This window comes from Bos indicus x Bos taurus, chromosome 26 (genome assembly GCF_003369695.1).
Source record: "Bos indicus x Bos taurus breed Angus x Brahman F1 hybrid chromosome 26, Bos_hybrid_MaternalHap_v2.0, whole genome shotgun sequence".
Classification (NCBI taxonomy): domain Eukaryota; kingdom Metazoa; phylum Chordata; class Mammalia; order Artiodactyla; family Bovidae; genus Bos; species Bos indicus x Bos taurus.
The window spans coordinates 16243826-16267676 of record NC_040101.1 but is presented as its reverse complement, the minus strand read 5'-3'; the positions used below and the strand labels follow the sequence as shown (position 1 = coordinate 16267676).

The 23851-nt window shown below is 38.8% G+C and overlaps 1 protein-coding gene across 7 annotated transcripts in view; it reads left to right on the top strand.

Annotated features, from left to right (window-relative positions):
• ATRNL1 (attractin like 1) overlaps nucleotides 1-23851 on the top strand; it is an 805870-nt gene that overhangs the window by 130632 nt on the left and 651387 nt on the right. For 6 of the 7 annotated variants that reach the window (XM_027529449.1, XM_027529446.1, XM_027529448.1 and 3 more), the window contains exon 10: nucleotides 4057-4211. The exons of the other annotated variant lie outside the window; for it this stretch is intronic. In XM_027529449.1, coding sequence (XP_027385250.1) covers nucleotides 4057-4211 — 155 coding nt within the window. The remainder of the gene's footprint in view (nucleotides 1-4056; nucleotides 4212-23851) is intronic. 7 annotated transcript variants of the gene reach the window in all.

Genomic DNA, 23851 nt, shown 5'->3' with positions numbered 1-23851 from the left:
GTTTCTCTTGGCAGTGAGCTGTTGCCTTGGGGCAGGTGAAGTGAGAAAGTTAAACTGTCACTAATCGCTTCAGTCCTGTTCTTGGAATTTTTGCTCTAAGTAGTGCTAGGACTTCTCTGTTGGACTGCTGGGCTCTTACAAATGTACTCCTGTCTCCAAGTAGTTGAAATCTTACTGCTTCTGTGGGAGCACCAAGGTGCTGTTGACTGAAAAAATAATGCACAACCTAAGGGTTCAGAATTCTGTTTTATTTGGTGGACATATCTAAGGACTTAGGCCCAAGACACAGCATCTCAGATAACTCTGAGAGACTGCTCCAGAAAGGCAAGCGAGAAGCCAGGTTAATAGGAGTTTTTGCAGCAAAGTCCATGTAGTCAGAACATCAGAAGATTACTGTTACTTAAGGAAAACCAGACATCTCAAATTAAGGAACTTAGCACTTTTTCTACATATGAAAAGATACAAAATCTAGGCTCATAGGAATCATTGCTTTGAGATGCACCTCAGCTATCTGGGGCCAGATGCTTCTCATCCTGAATCTGCTCAGGGTGCTCTGTTCAGGGTGGCCTCACTGGCAGGCATTCTGTTTCCATTCTGAGTTTCCTCAGGGCTCACCATCGAGGTTGCAGTGTGATTGCTCGATGGCTGCAGCATCCTTTTTTTTTTTTTTTTACTGATATGACAGGCAATATTTTTTATTCACAGCAGGAAAATCTTATTACAGCACCTTGATAATGTGTCTCCTCTGTGTCTTCTTATTCTGGCTTATTAAAAAATTCAACATTTTCATATGCCATCCCATTGCCTTTTGGCTCTTATTGTTTCTGATGAGAAGTCAGTTATTTATCTTATTGGGGTTCTCTTGTATGCAAAGAACCTTCTTGCTGTTGCCCAAGATTTTATCTTTGGCTTTCAGTATTACTATTTTATGTCTGAATGTGGCTCTTTCTGTACTTTTTTCTTACTTGCAGTTTGTTGAGCTTCTTCGATATGTATGCTAATGTTTTTCATCAAATTTAGGAAGTTGTCAGTCATTATTTCTCAAACAATTTTTTACCTTTTCCCCCTCTATCTTAGAATTCCCAGTAAATGCATGCTCTTGCTGTTAATGGTGGTGTACATTTCTCATAGACTGTTCATTTTCCTCTCTGTTTTTAGAACTACAGAATCTCTACTGATTTATCTACTAGTTCACTGATTTTTTTCTTTTACCTGCTGAAATATGCTATTGAGCCTCTCTGCTAAATTTTAAAATTTCAATTTTATACTTTAAAACTCCACATTTTTCTTTTCCTGGTCATTTTTCTTTGTTGATGCTTTATATTTAATAAGATATTGTTATACTTCTTTAAATTTTGTTTTCTTTAAGTGTTTTTAATAGCTGCTTTAGAGGCTTTTTCTGTTTCATCTGGCATCTGGGTTCTCTCAAAGGGTGTTCTGTTGCTTGCTTTTATTCCTGTCCATGGCATAGGTCACACTTTCCTATTTCATTGCACGCATAATTTTCCCTGAAAGCCAGGCATTTTAGGCAGTACATTGCAGCAACTCTGGATCCTGACTTTTCCTCCCTCCCTGAGGCTGCTGTAATTTCATTTGTTTAGGGACTTGGCTGAATTCTTTTAGTGACGTCTCTCTTTCTCCACATGCGTCCTCTGATGTTCCTCTTCAGATGGTACAGGCTGGGGAGGCACATAGTCACCCTGGGATGATTGGGATTTTAGCAGAGTTCTTCAACTTTTTCCTCTGAGCTCTTTGTTAAGCTATCTCCTCGGTTTGTATCACCTCACCCGCTGTGAGGTGAAGTCTCTCAGTTGTGTCCAACTCTTTGCGACCCCGTGGACTATAGCCTACCAGGCTCCTTTGTCCATGGGATTTTCCTGGCAATAGTACTGGAGTGGATTGCCATTTCCTCACACCCTAGCCTCCACTAATTGCCAACTGATAGTTCTGTTATTTTCAGCAAAGCTTTGTGGGCATGAATTGCTCCATGGTCTGAATTGCATTTTATACCTTTTACAGGGGTAGTCTTTGAGGCTAGTCATTGATGTTCTGACCCTAGTAAGGCTCTTATTAGCTGTCTTTCCCCCTGATTCTCTCCGATGAACTTCTGGTAGGTCTATTTTCAACTTATTATTCTCACATAGATCCTTGAGAAACAACCTCCATTATTTCTGAGAGTGCCTTTAAGGCTTGAAGTTTGCTGCCCTGTACCCAGTGAAGTCAGGTTCCCTTGGGAGAGCTGTGGGCCTTTCCTTTTCGTAGGCTGCCTCTCCCTGTTGGGGATAACCTCTCTGTGATTGCTTTGGAAATATAGGTGGGGGTTTCTGGCTTGTTCTTTCAGTGACACCACTGTGTTATGTACACTGGATATTGATAGTAGCCTTTGCTCTTCTCAGCCTTCCTCTTTTATCTTGGAACTGTTGCCCTGTAAATTAGGGGTGAAGATTTTTGGGCCCTCGTGTTCTTAACCTGTATGTGAGGCCTGGTGTATAGCTTCCACCCTGTGAGTGGGAGCAAGGTAGAGAATGAGCACTCACACCTCTCGTGCTTTCTCCTTGGATAGAGTTTCTGCCACCAAGAATTAGGGGGCATGAGAAATACTGGCAATCTGTTGCTCCTGGTTGTATATTATTGGCCTGAACTAGGAACTGAGGGATAAAGGAGTATTCCGTTCTCAACCTTACCAGCCTGGGGTTGAGCAGTCTTGCTGAACAGGCTGTGTATGTGTCGGGAGGTGGTGGTAACGGGAAGAATGAGAGTTGGTAATGAGTCAGACCTCATGAACTGTTGCTGTTCTTACTGAAATTTAGTTGATGTTCCTGAGTAATTCTTTCTTTATTTGTTGTTGCTCTTGGCAAAAGGTTTTGAGATCCAAAAAATACACTTTTTAAAAAAATAATTTTTACCAATTATAGTTCTTTCCCTGGGGAGATTGTTTATGGACCTCCTTATGTTGCCATTCTGGAGGTCATTTCCATATTCTTTAAGCGTTTGTTGCTGTTCAGTCGCTCAGTCGTGTCCAGCTCTTTGCGACCCCATGGACTGCAGCACACCAGGCTTCCCTGTCCTGCACCATTTCCTGGAGTTTGCTCAAACTCATGTCCATTGAGTGGTATTAAATCTATGGTTTCTAAGATACTATACTTGCCTTACTAACTGTACCATACATGTTAACTGTGTTTATATTCTGATTCTTTGTTTGTACTGGGGATTTATTTATAAAGTATTGACTCATATTGTCCTGAACCTTTAATATATATTAGTTCATTCAGGTAAAATATACTTGTGAACATATACTTGTAGTTTTTATCTCAAAATTGCACTGTAATTAATTAAAAGAACATTTACATTAATTTTATTGTTTCTCAAAAATGCATTGAGATTTTCAATTATACACAATATAGATATACCTCAGAAATAATCTTAAGCAAATGAACATGAATACCAACTATGTCATTCCATTTTGTAAAGTACAAAGACAGCCATCTAAATGTTTGCTATTAGAATCAGAATAGTGGTAATTTTTTATTTTTTGGTCTTAGTACACATTGCTTAGTTGTATTCATTTTGTGGAAATTCATTGGGTTTTAGACTTATGTGCACTTTTATGTATATATTTAATGAGTTAAAAAATATTTTATTGGATCCATATGAGTCATATAGTTTTAACTGCATACTGTTTAGAGTAAATTTATTACATTTAACTATTTATATACTTTGGTATTTAAAACTGATGATAAGTCAGTCCTCTAGTTTAAAGAAAATTTGTTTCCTACTTTTATAAATAAAAACAAAATGCAAGATATAAATTATTATGAAATCATTAATGATTATGTTTAATATTGTGTTTCCTCAAAGCATTTTAAGGTACTCTGAATCTCAAAGTATTTTTAAAAACATTGAAGTTTAGAGGCCATTTGTTAAAAATAATAAAGCGTGTTACTTTTACAATTCCAGGGAAAATTCTGTATTCAAACTAGATCCTTTCTGTACTTGATATAAGATCAGGGAGGTCTTTTTATCTTTTGTAATACATTTTTAAATTTTATCCTGTAGGACTATTTTGAAAGAAAGTGGGTTTGCCAGATACCTTCATTCAGCTGTTCTTATCAATGGAGCTATGCTTATTTTTGGAGGAAATACCCATAATGACACTTCCTTGAGTAACGGTGCAAAATGTTTTTCTGCCGATTTCCTGGCATATGACATAGGTATGTATCTGTTAGGACTGTACAAAGTAGGAAATACCAGAAGTTTTTCATGTAGAGATTCTCAAATACATTACTAGACAGCATGTGTATATGTCATTTTAGAGAGAGAGATTCAGCGACAGATTTTGAAAGGAATTCTCTCCAATTTCAGCATAAACAGTAGTATAGGCAAAGGGAGCAAATGAACTGAGGTGAATGAGTGGTGAAGGCAGGGGATTGAGGAATCTGGGTTTGAATGTCCTATTCGAAGGCTTTTGTGTTTTGTGTTCCTACATGAGCACTCTATTAGTCTGTTTTGTTTGACTATTACTGTGTTAGTTTTGATAATGGATAGATACGAAGCACTATCAAATTTACATTGCAGAGAGTAGGAATACAAGCATTTTAGATTTAGTGGGGATGAGCACAGAAAAATTTAAATTAAACTCACAAGATAATGCTTTCATGGTGTAGGAAGCTGATAGAATTAGAGAAAGAAATATAAAGATAGAAAAGCTAATGAAATAATATTTTGGGACAAAATGGAAACCCAGAACATATCTAAGCATGGAAGTAACTAAATAAGTTTTTACCAGGGAATCTAGAAATATAATACGTCTATGATTTTAATTGATTTTAATTATCTTATCTATAGTCCTATCCATTTCTGAATGTTAAACAATGTATTTATTGAAATACTAAATTTAGCTACCTATTAGACCACTGTAATGAAAGAATTTCTTCTCTCTGTATGTTATAGATAAAACCTAGCTGATTTAAATCTTTAGCAGCACTTAAGAGCACTTTTTATTGATTGTGTGAGGTAATATACCAATTTTAAGCTATTAAGGAACACTTTGATAAATAAAAATAAAAGAGACCAAAGAATAACACATTTAATGGATATAAGAAGTATACTTCCGCTCTTAAACATCGTAATGGTACATAATCTACTTTAGAAAATTATTTCAAGTGTCAGCATATAAAGAAAATTATGAACTATTAATAAGCACTTTGACTTCTAAATTATTGTAAGCATGTTTGGAAAGAAATTCCTAGTAATAAAGTTAGGCATAGTTTTAAAACTCTATGAGTATTTGCATGTGAGTCATCATTGAAAAGAATTCACTGTCTTTTAGAGCCTAAATAGTTAAATATTTGCCTTTTTGAAATAATAATTTGAAGTCATGATTCATGATGAAATGGGATTGTAATGGCTTTTATAAGGCTTAAAAATCAGTGCCCCAGATCCAGAAAATCAGTTAAATGAAATACAGAATCTAGGCTGGTTTATTATGATGAGACAGTAAGCTTATTTCTCAGGAGGTGGATGAACATTTTATGTGTTTTTCTTCTAGGAATTAAAATCCTAGGAAAAGTGTAGAATTTTGTTGTTATTGTTAAAAATCCGTGAAGTGAGATGTTGAACTTTTGAAAAGATTCTTCAAGCAGCTTCTACTCAATTTCTATATTTCAATGAGCAAATTAATGTTGAGCTATTTTGTAGCTGACATATTGGGAATTTATTTTTATTTCTTCCATATTGTTCAAGATGACCATATTTTAGGTTTTATACATTTAAAATATACCAAAGTGAAAAACATTAGAAATGTAAGTTTTTCAGAGAAAGAAAGGGCTCAGATTATTATTCTAATAGCTACTCTTTATTAAGTCAGTTCCAAGAGCTAGGTACTATTGTTGCTGTTTAGTTGCTAAGTCATGTCTGACTCTTTTGTGACCCCTTCCAGGCTCCTCTGTTCATGGGATTTCCCAGGCAAAAGAATACTGGAGTGGGTTGCTATTTCTTCCTCCAGGGGATCTTCCTGACCCAGGGATTGAACCTATGTCTCTTGTATTGCAGGAGGATTCTTTACTGCTGAGCCACCAGGGAAGCCCTATAATAAGAGCTTTATTTACAGTGTCTGTAACCTCTCTAATAACCTTGTAAATAAGATGTTAGTAAACTCAATTTTAGATTATTAAGCACAAGACTAAAAGGAATTAGTCCAAAGCCCTGCTGGTAGTAAATCCAGTTTTGTTAAAAACTCCTAAATTGATAGTCTTTCCACTTGACTACACTGTGGTGTTTAGTTGACTCCATTGTATGTTCTTAATTTTGTCAATAAAGTACAAGACACTTAAGTTTTAGTAATGTTTAGTAATTTTTAGTAATGTTTCTTAATGCTATGGAAAAAGTAAAAGTTGCTCAGTCATGTCCAACTCTTTGCAACCCTATGGACTATGAAGTCCATGGAGTTCTCCAGGGCAGAATACTGGAGTGGGTAGTCTTTCCCTTCTTCAGGGGATCTTCCCAACACAAGGATCAAACCCAGGTCTCCTGCACTGCGGGCGGATTCTTTACCAGCTGAGCCACAAGGGAAGTCCAAGATTACTGGAGTGGGTAGCCTTTTCCTTCTCCAGGGGATCTTCCTGACCCAGGAATAGAACTGGGGTCTCCTGTATTGCAGACAGATTCTTTACCAACTGAGCTATCAGGGAAGCCCAATGCTATGGAAAGATAGAAGCAAATAATTAGTTTCATTTTTCAAGCAAATTGTTAAAATTGGAGGAAGAATAGCATGTTTTAACAGTATTGTTTTTTAACATAGGTTTTTGTTTGTCCTGTGCTAATAAGTAACAATAAAAACAAAAACAGCCTTACAATCAATACAGGATAAAAGCATTTTGTTTTACCTTATTGGATTATTTCTCTGCAGTTCCCAATAAAGTCTTCCTTCCCTGCCCAATCTGTATTTATTCTCCTGGGTTTGTATCATCAAATATTGAAATATTTTCTTGGGAAAAGTGCTTTTCACATTTCAGAAAATGTCTTCCAAAATAATTGTTTTCCTTATGAAGTATAATTTTGTGGAAATAAAATACAACCATTGCATAATGAACCAACTATGAAATAGATCCTTTTGGGGGAAAAAGTCATGTTGCTAGTTTTTCTCTTTTGTACAGTACACTCGGAGTTTATGGCATATTTAATTGGAATGCACCTTAAGATTTAGTTGATTGCCTTGTGTTCTGTGATGTTTAGACAATAAAAATATGTATGGTAATACTAATTTTTCATTGCTCTAAAATGTACTATTTCAATCGTACTGCCATAGTAAATTTTATATAGCCAGTATCATTAATCTTTGAGGACATAACCTTGCCTTCCCAGTTCTCATTATACTATACATGATGGATGTAGAAGGCATATGATGGTGATTTTCAAGCATGACTTACCTTGGCATTCCCTTTGAAGGTTGAAGGGAGAAAAATCAGACCTCAGTAATCTGATTGTCTTAGATTAGGCACTGCGTATTCATATTTTTTTAAAAAATGACTCAGGCACAAGTGATCATAGAACCAGCCTGGTGACCAAGACTCAGTGGACTGTAACAGATAAAATGATATGTTACTAAATTTTCTAGCTTGTAAATCTAGCTTGATCACATTTTAAATGTGAAAACTTTATTAATATACTTTTGTCATTGTTAGTGGTATCCTTATTGCACCTGATTCAAGATTAAAATGAATCTGTATCTAGTAAAGATACAGCCTTGTAGTACTGTTGAGGCTAAAGGTGCAATGGAAGGACTTGTCTTACTGAGCTGATCTCAGGTTATTAGTTACATTTATACTTTAATAAATAAGTATTTTTGGCAGTGCTGTGTGGCTTGCAGGATCTTAGTTCCCAGACCAGGGAGCAAACCTCTGCCCGCTGCAGTGGAAGCACAGAGTCCTAACCACGGGGCTACCAGGGAAGTACCGAGACATAGTTTTACTTTTCAGGGCTTCCCAGGTGGCTCAGTGATAGAGAATCTTCTTCTCAAGCAGGAGACATGAGTTTGATCCCTGAGTTGGGAAGATCCCCAGGAGAAGGGAATGGCGGCCCTTTCCGGTATTCTTGCCTGGGAAATCCATGGACAGAGGAGCCTGGTGGGATGCAGTCCGCAGTGTCACAAAGAGGCACTCACAACTTAGAGGCCAGATTACAGCAGCAGCAGCATTGATGCTTTTAACCTGTTCGTCTGTAGAAAGTAAATAGTGTCATAAAAGTTAGTTTTGTAGGGTCCATGGGATAAAATGAATCAAGCAGTTTGTAAATTTTTCACGTCTTTTTTAGTAAACCACCGATCTTTTGAGGGATTTGACTGGAGATTTCAACATTTGCAAATGAGAGATTTTCCTGAATTTAAACATACCTTAAAGTTGAATTGAATCTTGGGACATTATTTCAGAATTATTAAAAAAATCTATTATAGGATTTTCAGTAGGCCTATAATTATGATGGTTTTAATTACATAATAATTTAATTACCATAATTATGATGGTTTTAATTACAAATGGTGGTTATTATTTTTCAATTATTATTTTATTTAATATTTATTAATATTGTTCAATTATTATTTTTCAAGAAAACTTATCTAAGAGTTAAGAGATTGCATAGAATTGTGAAACAAGATGAAAGATAGCTCAGAGATACATTGATTAATTTTTTGAGTAGGTTAGTTTAGAATAGAGTAGGGTGTCAGATTTACATCAGAAATACATTGTGTAAAGTGAAATTACCTAAACTTCAAACCAAAACAATAATACAATTAATACAATTTAAAAAATAAATTCCCTGCATAGTACAGTTTTACTTATGACATTTAACTTATTCTGTTCAGTTTGGTTCAGTTGCTCAGTTGTGTACAACTCTTTGCACCTCCACAGACTGCAGCATGCCAGGCTTCCCTGTCCATCACCAACTCCTGGAGTTTACTCAAACTCATGTTCATTGAGTCGGTGATGCCATCCAACCATCTCATCCTCTGTCATCCCCAATCTCACCTTCAATCTTTCCCAGCATCAGGGTCTTTTCAAATGAGTCAGTTCTTCACATCAGGTGGCCAAAGTATTGCGGTTTTAGCTTCAGCATCAGTCCTTCCAGTGAATATTCAGGACTGATCTCCTTTAAGATGGACTGGTTTGATCTCCTTGCAGTCCAAGGGACTCTCAAGAGTCTTCTCCAACACCACAGTTCAAAAGCATCAATTCTTCGGTGCTTAGCTTTCTTTATAGTCCAACTCTCACGTCCATGCATGACTACTGTAAAAACCATAGCTTTGACTAGACGGACCTTTGTTGGCAAAGTAATGTCTCTACTTTTTAATATACTGTCTAGGTTGGTCATAGCTTTTCTTCCAAGGAGTAAGCGTCTTTTAAATTCATGGCTGCAATCACTATCTGCAGTTTTGGAGCCCAATAAAAATAAAGCCACTCTTTCCACTGTTTCCCCATCTATTTGCCATGGAATGATGGGATTGAATGCTGTGATCTTAGTTTTCTGAATGTTGAGTTTTTAGCTAACCTGTTCACTCTCCTCTTCATTTTCATCAAGAGGCTCTTTAGTTCTTCTTCATTTTCTGCCATAAGGGTGGTGTCATCTGCATATCTGAGGTTATTGATATTTCTCCTGGTAATCTTGATTCCAGCTTGTGCTTTATCCAGCCTGGCATTTCTCATGATGTACTCTGCATATAAGTAATAAGCAGGGTGACAATATACAGCCTTGATGTACTCCTTTCCTGATTTGGAACCAGTCTGTTGATCCATGTCCAGTTCTAACTGTTGCTTCTTGACCTGCTTAGAAATTTCTTAAGAGGCAGGTCAGGTGGTTTGGTATTCCCATCTCTTTAAGAATTTCCCATACTTATTGGTAGACAATAATTTAAAAACATAGTTTAAAAAACCCTGCAAAATACTTAATTCTATATTCGAAGAAGTAATCTTATTTTAATTGGTAATATATAAAAATCATTCTAAACACAGTGAAGTTGTAGTTATGTATACCCTTAAAATCACTTAACTAGTTTATGAAACGTAGCATAAGTGTTTTTGTACAGCCCTGTAAAGTGATACATATACACACACACACATATACATACAATATAAGGAATCATGTGCCTTTCAACTTTTTGGAACTTTCCAGTAAAACTACAAAAATTCAAGTTTGCTCACTTTTCATGTTTTTAATTATTTTTATTTTTTGGAGGTTATTTTATTTGTTTCTCTCTTTATTAATCAGAATTTCTCTGTGCACTTTGTTAAATCCTTAGGGCTCTTCCTTGACAAAAGCAGCACCCCTTGTCCAGGTGAACCCTTTGTCCTGAAAGACCCCGTTTGTTTCTTTGTCAGAAAAATTTTAAAACCGTCATGTAATTTTTTCAAAAATTGTCACCAACTGTTGACTGCTTTAAGCTTTCCTACATCCTTTGTCCAAGGTTCTCTTTTTCTTTCCATAATAAACTGTTGCATAGAAAAAATAAGTTTCTTCTTTTTAAAAAAGAGGCCAGTAAGTAAGGGAATAAGTGACCTTTCACTTTGAGAAAAGGGAGAACTAATATTCCCTGAAGGCTTCCTGTAGTGTTTTGTACTTTGCATACATTTATAAAGTAATTCTCATGGCATCTCATAACACCTGTGTAAACTGTATTATTACATTCATTTATAAAGGCAGAAACTGTGATTTAGCCTGACTAAATCCAAATTCACATAGGTTGTGGGATGGTATATTCAGAATTTGAACCTAGGTCTGAGTTCAAAGTTCTTTTGATTCTTCCACTGTACTATGTATTGGTACTTTCTTGATGTAACAGGAAAAAGTTTGAATGATCTTTAATTTGGGAAAAGGCATATAATATTTGTTAATGTGATGTGACACTCAAGAAAATTAGTTTTATTGATACATTTAATCGGTGACCTTTAAGTTAGAAAATCAAGGAAGAAAGAGTAATGAGCAGTAAATCTCTTTCTTAACAGATCTACAAGCATTTTGAGAGATTGTCTTGAATGCAAAATTTGGTGAATAAAGATTCTCAAAAGGAAATGTACACTGAAAGAAAAGTATTTAAATGTGGAGGAAGGCAAGGAACACAGCCATGAACAGAAAATCAAACACCTAGAGTAAAATATTAGCAAATAGAATTCAGCAGTGTTTCAAAGTTATAATGAACTTTACCCAATAGGAATTATTCTAGGATTTCAAGTATGATTCATTATCAGGGAATCAGTAAATATAATCTGTTACCTCAAGACTATTTACTGAAGCCAACAGGAAACCACACTGACATGATAAAGTCATTTCGGTTTGAAATGTCAAATATTGATGTCCACTTTGCCTGATAGAGGATGAGAAATTAAATAAATATTTGTGGAATGAATGCCAGAGGATAAAAATCCTGAGAGTAACTGTGGAGTTGAAACTGTGGTTCCATTAAGTGTGCACCTTTTAAAATATTATGATAAATTTTTACCTGGGGAAGTAGGGCCAGTGAAGCCTCAGCATGTCACAGTTAGGGGGGAAAAGATTTTTGGCAACATTCAGAAATGTGGTTTTTTGGTACATAAATATCGAAGTGGCTAATACAAGTTTTTCTTTGTATTCATTTAGTTTTGAGTCTTATGCCTGTGACATGTGCTCTTGTTAGTGTATTTTGAGTGTGCAATTAAGACTGAATTATGAACTGGCATTTGAGATGGAGTATTAAGTGAATTTGTAAAATGTGTCCTTAGAGTATTAGAGATGCATATTTTCATGGAAGAATGTGAGTAGAAAAATTCGCCAATGAATGTGCATTTTTTTTCACCTGTACTGTTTTATGCATAAGTCGTAAAATAAATCTGTCTGTAAATTTCAGCCTTTGGTTTTAATATAACTGTATGGTCCCTCATATGTGTATAGTCCTGGCAGCACAGTATTTTCATTGCTGAGATTTGTGTTTGAGAGAATAGTTACTCTAATTTCTTGATCGTGCTTTTTGAAAGTATGGTTTATAAATCAATATTTAGTACCTTGTAGCATAGATTTTTAAAAAGTCTGTATTCCAGAGAGTATATTTTACTTTGGTCTTTATTGCTGTGTGACTTTTCTGTTGGTATGGGATGGTATTTCTGTCAGATTTCATGATGTCAATAACTGTGTGGAATTTGCTTTAGTCTGTCTATCCTTGAACTGTTTATGAAGCAATAATGACCTGAGTGCTCTGGAAATATATTTTATTCTTGGCAAAAAATATGATTATGGATCTTGCAGTCAGACATTTGTAAACAAGTTATATTAATTTAATATTGAGCTTTAAGGCAATTGAAATTTCTAGATTTTACAGAGAATCCTGATCAAGAATGTGAAAACTTAGCAACAAAATTTATCTAGCCCAACATCCTCTTTATTTGTTATTGAAAAGTTGGAAGGGATAAGTGGAAAGTGTATTTGCTGCAACCGTACCTATGTTTTTCTCTTCTCATTCTGTTGACAAATCCTGACAGGTGTGTAGATAACCAGCAAGCATGAAATGTCTCTAGAGCTGCAAGATTACTTACCTCAACTAGCTTTTTATAAGCTTGCAAGTTAAATTTTCTTCTAAACAATTTTGGGAGCGAAAACAATTTACTAACTATTTTAAGATACTCTAGAGGGAAATTTGCACTTATTATAGTGTATCCATCAGTACAGGTTAAGTTAGACTGAGGTAACAAACAATCCTGTCAGTTTGGATCCTCTGAAAAACAGACTCTGAGACAGAGTTTAGTGTTCAGGGTACTAATTAGGTTCTTGGATTGAGCAGCTGTGAAAGAGAAGGGGAAGATGCAGGATTGGGCAGAAAGTACAAGTCCGTTCAGTTCAGTTCAGTTGCTCAGTCGTGTCTGACTCTTTGCGACCCCATGAATTGCAGCACGCCAGGCCTCCCTGTCCATCACCAACTCCCAGAATTCACTCAAACTCACATCCATTGAGTCAGTGATGCCATCCAGCCATCTCATCCTCTGTCGTTCTCTTCTCCTCCTGCCCCCAATCCCTCCCAGCATCAGAGTCTTTTCCAATGAGTCAACTCTTCGCATGAGGTGGCCAAAGTACTGGAGTTTCAGCTTTAGCATCATTCCTTCCAAGGAACACCCGGGACTGATCTCCTTTAGAATGGACTGGTTGGATCTCCTTGCAGTCCAAGGGACTCTCAAGAGTCTTCTCCAATAATACAGTTGCAAAGCATCAATTCTTTGGTGCTCAGCTTTCTTCACAGTCCAACTCTCACATCCATACATGACCACTGGAAAAACCATAGCCTTGACTAGACGGACCTTTGTTGGCAAAGTAATGTCTCTGCTTTTGAATATGCTATCTAGGTTGGTCATAACTTTCCTTCCAAGGAGTAAGCTGGATTATCGAAAAAGCAGGAGAGTTCCAGATTTCTGCTTTATTGACTATGCCAAAGCCTTTGACTGTGTGGATCACAATAAACTGTGGAAAATTCTGAAAGAGATGGAAATACCAGGCCACCTGACCTGCCTCTTGAGAAACCTATATGCAGGTCAGGAAGCAACAGTTAGAACTGGACATGGAACAACAGACTGGTTCCAAATAGGAAAAGGAGTACGTCAAGGCTGAGTATTGTCAGCCTGCTTATTTAACTTATATGCAGAGTACATTATGAGAAACGCTGGGCTGGAAGAAGCACAAGCTGGAATCAAGATTGCTGGGAGAAATATCAATAACCTCAGATATGCAGATGACACCACCCTTATGGCAGAAAGTGAAGAGGAACTCAAAAGCCTCTTGATGAAAGTGAAAGAGAAGAGTGAAAAAGTTGGATTAAAGCTCAGCATTCAGAAAACTAAGATCATAGCATCTGGTCCCATCACTTCATGGGAAATAGATGGGGAAACAGTGGAAACAGTGTCAGACTTTATTTTTTTGGGCTCCAAAATCACTGCAGATGGTGATTGCAGCCGTGAAATTAAAAGTACAAGTCAAGCAGACTTAATTAACAGCCACGGGCAACCCCAGGGCAACTCGGGTTGAAAGCCCATCAGAGGCATTCCTCATTAGGGTGAAACGGACCTGGATGGGGCAGTTTATGAGGGTCGCTCCCAGAAAAGTAGGACCTTGGGTACAGAAGCTATCCATAGCTAAGGCCATCTCTGCAGGAGCTGGCAGCTGAATGATGTCTACCAGTAACAAGTCCTTCCCTGAAGGCATATTCAGGCAGTGCATTTCCTTGGTCATCACAATTCATTCTTTGGACCACTCAGCCCACTTCTTCTAATCTGTTTGTTAAATAGCTCCAGTCGGGGGAGCCTAGATTATCGCACTGGCTTATGTAAGGTCTCAGGGCTGTATCTGTGGCCCTTGTCCATTACTCTTTCATGTCCCTTCCCCTCAGCTAGCACCTCTTCTGGGCACTGTTGTCTTACTGGCAGCATGATCCAGCCCCTTGCCCTTAAGTATGTGATCTCCTGATCGCCATGTACCTTCTAGCCTGGGTTACTGTACCTGCCCATTTTTCATCACACTTGGCAAAGGGACACCAAGAGACTCCTAAATGTATTGTCTGTGTAACACATGTATCCCCTTCCCGTATTTGTAACAGCAGTCACTCCCTTTGATGGTCAACTCCTTTTTTGCCTGGTTGCTGGTCCCTTGACACAAGGAGCCTGAAGTACCCAAGTGGTAATTATAGCTTACAGTTAAATGGGACATTGCTACTTCTGCCAGAATATTTTTCCCCTTGCAGAACAGTATCTCTAATCTTGAAGTCCAAAATGAGGCCACAAGAAGTGTCTTTTACTCCTGGATTTTTGGACCTACTGTGTGTTCTTCCTGTTGGTTATGTAGCACCATTTAAAGGTCTTAAGTTGAGGTATATCATACATCCTGGTGGGCTTTCCTTGTGGCCCAGCTGGTAAAGAATCCGCCTGCAATGTGGGAGACCTGGGTTCGATCCCTGGGTTGGGAAGATATCCTGGAGAAGGGAGAGGCTACCCACTCCAGTATTCTGGCCTAGAGAATTCCATGGACTGTATAGTCCATGGGGTTGCAAAGAGTCAAATGTGACTGAGCGACTTTCACTTCAGCGACATCCTGGTGCTTTAGTTGTGCCTATGGAAATCTCTAGCAAGTTGTGTGGTTTGTGATCCAGTGGGTTTTAGGGTAATGGGCCTATTTCTGTACCTTCTTTTCTGTGAAGTTTGTCTCCTAATACATGGGATTGATTGATCAGACGCTGGTTCATTTCTATGATGATCATGCTGGTTAAGACCCTCTGGGCAGAACAAGCAAACATGTATCAAAATATGTGTTCTTGTCATAATGAATTATCAGCCCATCCAGAGTGGAAGGGGCCCAGCGTAGTCAACTTGCCCCAAGTGTCCAGTTGGTATTCTTGGGGATTGGCCTTATCACGGGATCAGAAGTGATACCTCGTTATGAGGCGGGACACTTAGTGGTAAGAGTAGCTCCATCAACTTTTCTCAGAAGGAGCCCCTATCAGTGAATTCCTGGATGACTTCTATCTCAGCTGTGTGGCTACTGAGTTCACGTGCATTTCGTTGGCACTGAGGCATTCTGTGATAGAGACTGACTGGTGTTAGCTGTCTCAGTTGTTTGTTTATTAGTTGTTTAATGTCTCTTCCATGTTGCATGCCCTCTGATGGCCTTTTACCTACATCACAAAGAATTCGACATTTCACGCTCATCCGGATACATCCATCCACATGTGTCTACTCCAGAGCCTCCTTGTCTCTGATCTCCAATGTTTCTTCTTCTAGTCTCTTGACCAGCCTGGTAGGTCATTAACTACTGCTCTTGGGCCATTTCTCTTTCCACACAATGTACATGAGCATGTTTCTCAAAGGCCTGCCCTAACTGGGAAGCTTTTTCCTTTTCTTCTGTTCTCCCAGGCCGCCCCTGAGTGAAGCTGTCTTGTAGTGATAACCATTTTTGAATTGTGCCTGCACACGAAGCGTCCGTGTTTGCCTTTTTCTCTTTCTGTTATCTGGGCATACAGGATTCCTTAATGGCCATGGCTGTCAGATGCAGGATGAGTGCCGAGGCAGCGGTGGTAGAGGACGTGAGGGGTGAGCTCCCAGCTCATGCAGATTGCGTGTGCACTGCACTCTCGTTCCTGCTTGATCTTGAGTACAGCTTCCCTCCTATGTTCCTGTGATTACTGATGACAGAGACGACCTCAGAAAACTCTGAAAACATGGTCACTTAATAACCCACGTCAAGCTCTCCGTCTCTGCCAGGGCTCAATAGTGTGGTGGGACTAGAGATGTAAAATTTTCCACTGCAGATTGCAGGGGCTTTGACTTGAGTGTTGGGTTTTCACTGGGAGCCATTCACAGAAGCTTTCCAGATAATTCCACATGATACTTTTTCCAACAGTGACTCCACCGATAGCCATCGTATCTACTGGGGCATGGTGCCCTAGCTGCAGGACTGTTTGCACTGTATCCTGGATCTATAGCAGATCTGTTTTCTGCTGTGATGTGTACTCAAGAGCTGGCAGCCTTTGATATTTTGCAGTATATGGGTTTGGAGAAGGCGATGGCACCCCACTCCAGTACTCTTGCCTGAAAAATCCCATGGATGGAGGAGCCTGGTGGGCTACAGTGCATGGGGTCGCTAAGAGTCAGACACAACTGAGCGACTTCACTTTCACTTTTCATTTTCATGCATTGGAGAAGGAAATGGCAACCCACTGCAGTGTTCTTGCCTTGAGAATCCCAGGGACAGGGGAGCCTGGTGGGCTGCTGTCTATGGGGTTGCACAGAGTTGGACACGACTGAAGCAACTTGGCAGCAGCAGCAGCAGTATATGGGTTTGAACAGTATTCCCAGGAATAGAATATACTGCCTTCAGACCCCCAAAGACCTACTGGATGTTTGCTTTTTTCCTTGCAGTGGGAGTTGAAAAGTGTAATAATTGGTATTTCAGTTCAGTAAGCTATCTCAGAATGTTTTCAGCCTCCAGACTCCTAAAGAACTTAGTAACATGGAAGGTCTCTGAATCTTTGTAGGTTTTATCTTCCACCCTTTGAAGTATCTATGTCTTGACAAGGCCTCCATTGCATTACCAACTCTTGTTCATCTGGCACCATTAGAATGATGCCATTGATGTAGCAGAAAAATAAAATGTTCTGCAAGATGTTCAGTTGGACCAAATGTATTCTGATAAAAGTTAACATAACCCTGAAACAAAATTGTGAATGTATGCTCCTCTAGCCCATATGAATACATACTGCTCAAGGCCCTCTCTTCTGATAGGGCTAGAAAAGAACACATTGATCCAGCATTCTGTAGATTATTTAGAATGATACTAATGTGTCCCAGTCACTCCTTCTGAAATGTAACAGTATTTTAAAACTTATTTTATAACCAACGAGTAACAGTTCTTTTTCAATGTAACATCCAGGGACCCAAGGTGGGGATGATGCCATTTGCCTAGAAGGTCTATTCCAATTATTAATCTAGGGACTTAGGATATGACCACTGCACAGGCCTGCAGACCCAGTGGCTCATTTTGAGCAGAAGCTTGGCCAGGATGCCTTTAATCTCATCATCCTCATGCTGTCCCTGCTGTACAGAGAGGCTGTGATGTGCTAGCATCAGCTCAGACCTTGTGTCCAACCGTACCTGCCATGTTTGTGGTGGTTTCTTTCTCTAGGCTAGGATTACCCAATGAAATGTCCATTGGTACCTTTGAGGAGAACTAGGGACACTCTTAGCATATACACTTGCTGTGGTATTGCTGGGTCCTTCTTCCTGGGCCTCAGAATTTTAAATGTATCAGCTGTAGATTTAAAAAGTGACTCAAGTCCAGAAATTGAGTGGTGAATTATGACTTTTCATTGCACCATCTGCCATTCGAATTCTGATCATTTATCCTTGATTTCTTCCAGTGACATGTTAGCTAGCACCCTCATTGACTACCCATCTATTTTGCTTCTAGGGATGCTGTGTTCTATTAAATGTCTCTGTAATTCTCAACAGGTCAGTCCCCTTGACTGATTCTCCAACCTTGCTACTTAGTACAATAATTGCACGCTACTCAAGTCACCAGCTGGCCCCTGTTTTTCCTCTTGTCTCCATCACTGAGCACAGTTCCGTTACGGTTTTTTATACCATCAGCTTAGTCCCGTGGAGGAAAGCCACCGCTTTCTTAGTGATGCCAGTATCCCTCTCAGCATCACGTCATGGTTTCAGTAAATGGCATCCCTTCTGGTCTGTTCTGTAGGTATAATGACCTGGTGGGTTTTCTGGTGTTACACAGAGTATCATGATAGAAAGCTCAGGGCACATGTTCACTTAGTTGTTGGTGTCAAGCGCTCCATCTCTGCCATGGCTCAATAGCATGACAGGAAGAGAGGTGTAAAGATTTCCACTGCAGATGGCATGACCTTTGGCAAGTTTGTAGAATCTGCACTGGGATTCTTTCACAGGGACTTTCTATATATTCCACATACTACTTTTTCCGACTGTGACACTGTCGTATTCCTAGACTTTTAATCTCTGCTTTTCATGTTTGTTATGATGTTTTAACTTTACTTAGCATAGCCTAATTTTCCATGTTTCCATGTTTCTTCTCCACCCCCAGTTTTATTGAGGTGTAGTTGATAAAACTGTAACATATTTAAAGTGCACATTTTGATGATATGATATAGATTCTTGATGATTTGATATAAATTCACATTGTGAAACAATTCTCTCCTCCCATCTAGCAACTGTTGTCACCAAGTTATATATTTAGATCCTAGACCATATTGTCTTATAACTGAACATATACACCTTTTCATCAACCTCTCCCTATTTCTCCCACCCCTGCAAACCACTTTTCTACTCTCTGTTTCTTTGAGTTTGACTTCTTTTTTTAATATTTCACATATAAATGATTTGTTGTTTTTCAGTTGTTAGGTTGTGTCCAACTCTTTGCAACCTCGTGGACTGCAGCGTGCCAGGCTCATTATTTGTCTTTTTCTTTCTGACTTATTTCTCTTAGCATAATGCCCTCAAGCTCCCATACATGTCACAAAGAGCAGAATTTCCTTCCTTCTCATGGCTGCATAATATTCCCTTGTATATATACACTGCATCTTCTTTATCCATCATTTATTGACAGACACTTTGTTGTTCCCATAACTTGGCTATAGAATAATGCTGCAGTGAAAGGGAGTGCAGGTATCTCTTTGAGATCTTGTTTACATTTCCTTTGGATATATACCCACAAGTGGGATTGGCGGATCATATGACAGTTCTATTTTGAGTTTTTTGTGGAACGTCCATGTTGTTTTCCACAGCGGCTGCGCCAATTTACATTCCTACTGGCAGCGCACCTGAGTTTCCTTTTATCCACGTCTTTGCCAACACTTGTCATCTCTTATCTTTTTGGTGATATCCATCTGTCATGTGTAAGGTGATGTCTCTCTGTGGTTTTCATATGCGTTTTCCTGATGACTAGGAATGTTGAGTACCTTTTCATGTACATGTTGACCATTTGTGTGTCTTCTTTGGAAAAATATCTATTCTTTTCCTTTGCCTATTTTTTAATCATATTGTTTGGGCTTTTTTTTTTTTTTTTTGCTGTTGACTTGTTTGAATTCCTTATATATTTTGAATATTAACTCCTATAAGATAAATGATTTAAAACATGTTCTTCCACTCAGTAGTACGTTACTTTTTCATTTTGTTGATGGTTTATTTTTCTGTGAATAGGAGTTATCTTCGTAGTGAGTTCATACTGTCTTCCAGGGTTCTTGTAAGGGAATGAGTCCTAAATCTTGCATCTTGGAGAGTGCTTTCATATAAATAAATTCTTCCTAATCCAATATAAGGGTCTACTCTTTTGAACAAACCCCCTTCAGCAGCTTGTACCATGTGTCCTCCCCCAACTATTACCAATATGTGCTGTCTAGGTCTTATAGGTCATTTGGGATGTAGCCTCTTTCTTTTCTTAGAAGTCCCAGCCTATATCTGGCAGGATTATGCTGAGCCAAGTTATAGGCCTACTGGCCATTTGGAAAAGTGTGAGCAGATTCTGAACTAAGGCGCAGGTCTTGCTGGCGGGAGGCCTCTGCCCTGTGTTCAAACAAGGGTGGAGTACTGTCTCTCAGTGTAGTAGGGTAGACCACTTCTGCAGTCTCAGCTGATAGAGGAAAATTTGAGAACGCAAAACTTGGGGAGGTTTTCAGGGGCATCACCTCAGATGTTCCCATGCCATGTGTCAGGGTCTTATTCTCTTCCTGTCAGGGCCTGGTCTTTGGAATAGTGGACTTTCTTTAACTAGCAGACTCTCCGTATTTGGGAGCCTATTTATAAGGCACTAAGGAGGCCTTCTGCTTTCCCAACCTTTCATTATCTTTTTCTAGAGCTCAGTATGACCAAGCAGTAGACATGAATTCTGGTATAGTAATACTTTTAATATTGATGCTTCTCAAACATCGAATTCTTCACACCTGTGGAGGATTACCTTCCAGGGGCATACCTTCCTAATATACCACAGGTTTAAGTTTTACCAGTTGGATGGCCACCTCGTGCTGGCTGCTCTCTGTGCCCCACCTACCACCGGTGATGGATGCTTCTTTATTAGCCTTGCAGTCTGTGCTTCAGCTCCCAAACTCCATCTTATTTCTTGTGTTCTTGTATCACTCTTGGCTCCAAATGCCATAGTGTGAGTTCTCTGGGAAACAAACTCTTATGATAGAGTTTAGTATTCATGATGTCCATTGGGAGTATCCTTAAGATCAGTGTCTCTAAAGAGGCAGAGGAGGAAGCAGGGTGGGACAAAGGGAGAGTGATGCTGGACGGATAACCTCAGTCAGCCCTACAAGGATCTCCAGAGATAAAATTGTTGCTCAGAGTTGTTCTATACTGGGCTGAAATGGCGGGATATTTAAAACCCTCCTTTGATCAACCATTGCATATAGGTCATCCTTGGAAAAATGTGTCCTTGAATGAGTGACTCTGCTCCTGAGACAGTTCCTGAGCTTAAGCAGATGACTGTTCACTGACAGCATTCTTAGCAATACAGTTTCTGCCTTGAATGATGGTCTAGGCAGCACATATCCATGTCCATTACAAATCTCCAAAATTCAGATTAAGACCAGTAAAAGTTTATTTTTCACTCCTGATTCATGCCTAGTGATGGTGGGGAGGACGGATTTGCTTAATCTGTCACTTGGAGGTTAAGGCTACGTTACATTTTCTTTCATTGGCAATTAAATGGCTCCATCCAGAAATGGCATTATCACTTTAGCTTGCATTTCCTTGACTAAAACAAGTCATACTGTCACATCCAAGTTCTCAGGAGTGTGTGAGTATCATTTTGTCGTAGGCCTTAAGGAAGAGAACTGGAATATTTGTTGAGCAGCACCAATGTCTGCCACAAATATTGTCTATAATTATTTTTGAAAATTTAGTATAATTGAGGGTGATGTCCTAGAGATAGTTATAAAACCTTCACCTCCTACTACTGCATATGTTAAAAGGCAAATAATTTTAGAAGTAGAATTGTGTTGTATTATTGTTTGTCGAAATTAATTGCTCTCATGTGTAATTAAATACTGTACTGAATGCTTTTCTTCTGAAGGGATTTGAGTACTTAAAAAAAGATTATTATTGTATTTTTATTTTCATGAAGTTAATGTTTATATCAAAAAGGATCTTTTGATGATGTGTTGAGGTGGTATAGCATAAAGAAGTTAAAGAGATCTGGTTTTGTTTTGAGTTTAATATTTAATGACTTTAAGGAAGTTACCTAACCCCTAAAGACTCTTTCCCTATTTTTAACAGTGATAAAAATATTTACTTCTCAGAGTTGTTCTGAGAAGTAAATATTTTATAGCACTGGTAAGCAATTAGCATATTATTTTTACTAGGTGAAAGGTCATGGCTGCCACTTATTTTAGGAATCTTTACCTGTCTAAAAGGGCTTTCTTTGTGGTTCAGTGGTAAAGAATCCTCCTGCAGCGCAGGAGACCTGAGTTCATTCCCTGAGTCAGGAAAATCCCCTGGAGAAGGAAATGGCAACCTAATCCAGTATGCTTGCCTGGGAAATCGCATGGACAGAGGAGCCTGGTGGGCTGTGGTCCATGGGATCGCAAAAGAGCTGGACACGACTTAGTGACTAAACACCGCCACCGCCACCGCCACCACCACCACCTATCTAAACAGACTATAAAAGGTTTGGTGAATTCTTCAGGTAATTTTGTACAGTATTATTCTAGTAATTAAAAGTGTTTTTTAACAATTAGAAGCAGCTATATGCGTTTCTGTTGTGGGCTTCCATAGCTTGTAGAATGGAGGAGGAAATGGCAGCCCACTCCAGTATTCTTGCCTGGAGAATCCCATGGGCAGAGGAACCTGGGGAGCTTAAGTCCATGGGGTTACAAAGAGTCAGACGTGACTGAAATGACTTAGCACAGCACACAGCACGTAGCCTGTAGTAGGGGATCCGGAGACATTTTTTGTGGTGAGCCTGGTGGGATTATTTGACTTTTAAACTTCGCATGTGTATGTATGTGTGTGTGTATGCAACTGGAGTAAAAATAAACCATGGCAGTATAGAAATGAAAGGAGACAAATAGTCGGTCAGGGATAAATGCTCAAAAAATGGTTCTAGGCATTTGGTATATTTAAATATACTGAGAAGTATCTGGGAAATGTGGTATATGGGAAAAATTTAGTTCGATCCATGCAACAAATGCAAAATAACTTCCAAATGGATTGAAGATAAAAATAGTAAAAGCCAAACTATACATCTTTGAAGAAAATTAGAGATTATCTTTAAAATCTTTTGAGGTAAGAGTAAAAAGCACAAATCATAAGGAAAACAGTAAGTTTGACCAAGTTAATGTAGAGGCTTTCTGTTGAATTGTGCTACAGAGAAGGTATACAGGTGGCCCAATAAGGATATAAAAAACACCCAACATCACTAATCATTAGAGAAATACAGATTAAAACCACAGTGAGATGGGTGTACAATAATGTCAAGAAATAGAAAATAGCAGTTTTTGGCAAGGATGTGGGAAAATTGGAACGCTTGTACGATGCTGAGGGGAGTGTAAATGGTGTGGCCACTATAGGAAAGGGTAGAGAGGTGCCTCAAAACCCTAAACATAGTGATCTAGCTTAAACATAGTAGATCTAGTGTTCTACTTCTGGGAATATACACACACAAATTTGATGACAGGGGAAGGAACAGATATCTGTACATCCATTTTTCTCACAGCATTACTCACAGTAGTTCATATCTGGAAACAACCTACATATCCATCTATGGATGAATAAACAAAGAAAGTGTTGCTCAGTTCAGTCGCTCAGTCATGTCCGACTCTTTGTGACCCTATGGACTGCAGCATGCCAGGCTTCGCTGTCTATCACCAACTCCCGGAGCTTACTCAAACTCATATCCATTGAGTCGGTGATGCCATCCAACCATCTCATCCTCTGTCGTCACCTTCTCCTCCTGCCTTCAGTCTTTCCCAGCATCAGGGTCTTTTCCAGTGAGTCAGCTCTTCGCATCAGGTGGCCAAAGTATTGCGGTTTCAGCTTCAACATCAGTCCTTCCAATGAATATTCAGGACTGATTTCCTTTAGGATGGACTGGTTGGATCTCCTTGCAGTGCAACAGACTCTCAAGAGTTTTCTCTAACACCACAGTTCTAAAGCATCAATTCTTTGGCACTCAGCTTTCTTTGTAGTCCAACTCTCACGTCCATACATGGCTACTGGAAAAACCATAGCTTTGACTAGATGGACCTTTGTTGGCAAAGTAATGTCTCTGCTTTTTAATATGCTGTCTAGATAGGTCATAGCTTTTCTTCCAAGGAGCAAGCATCTTTTAATGT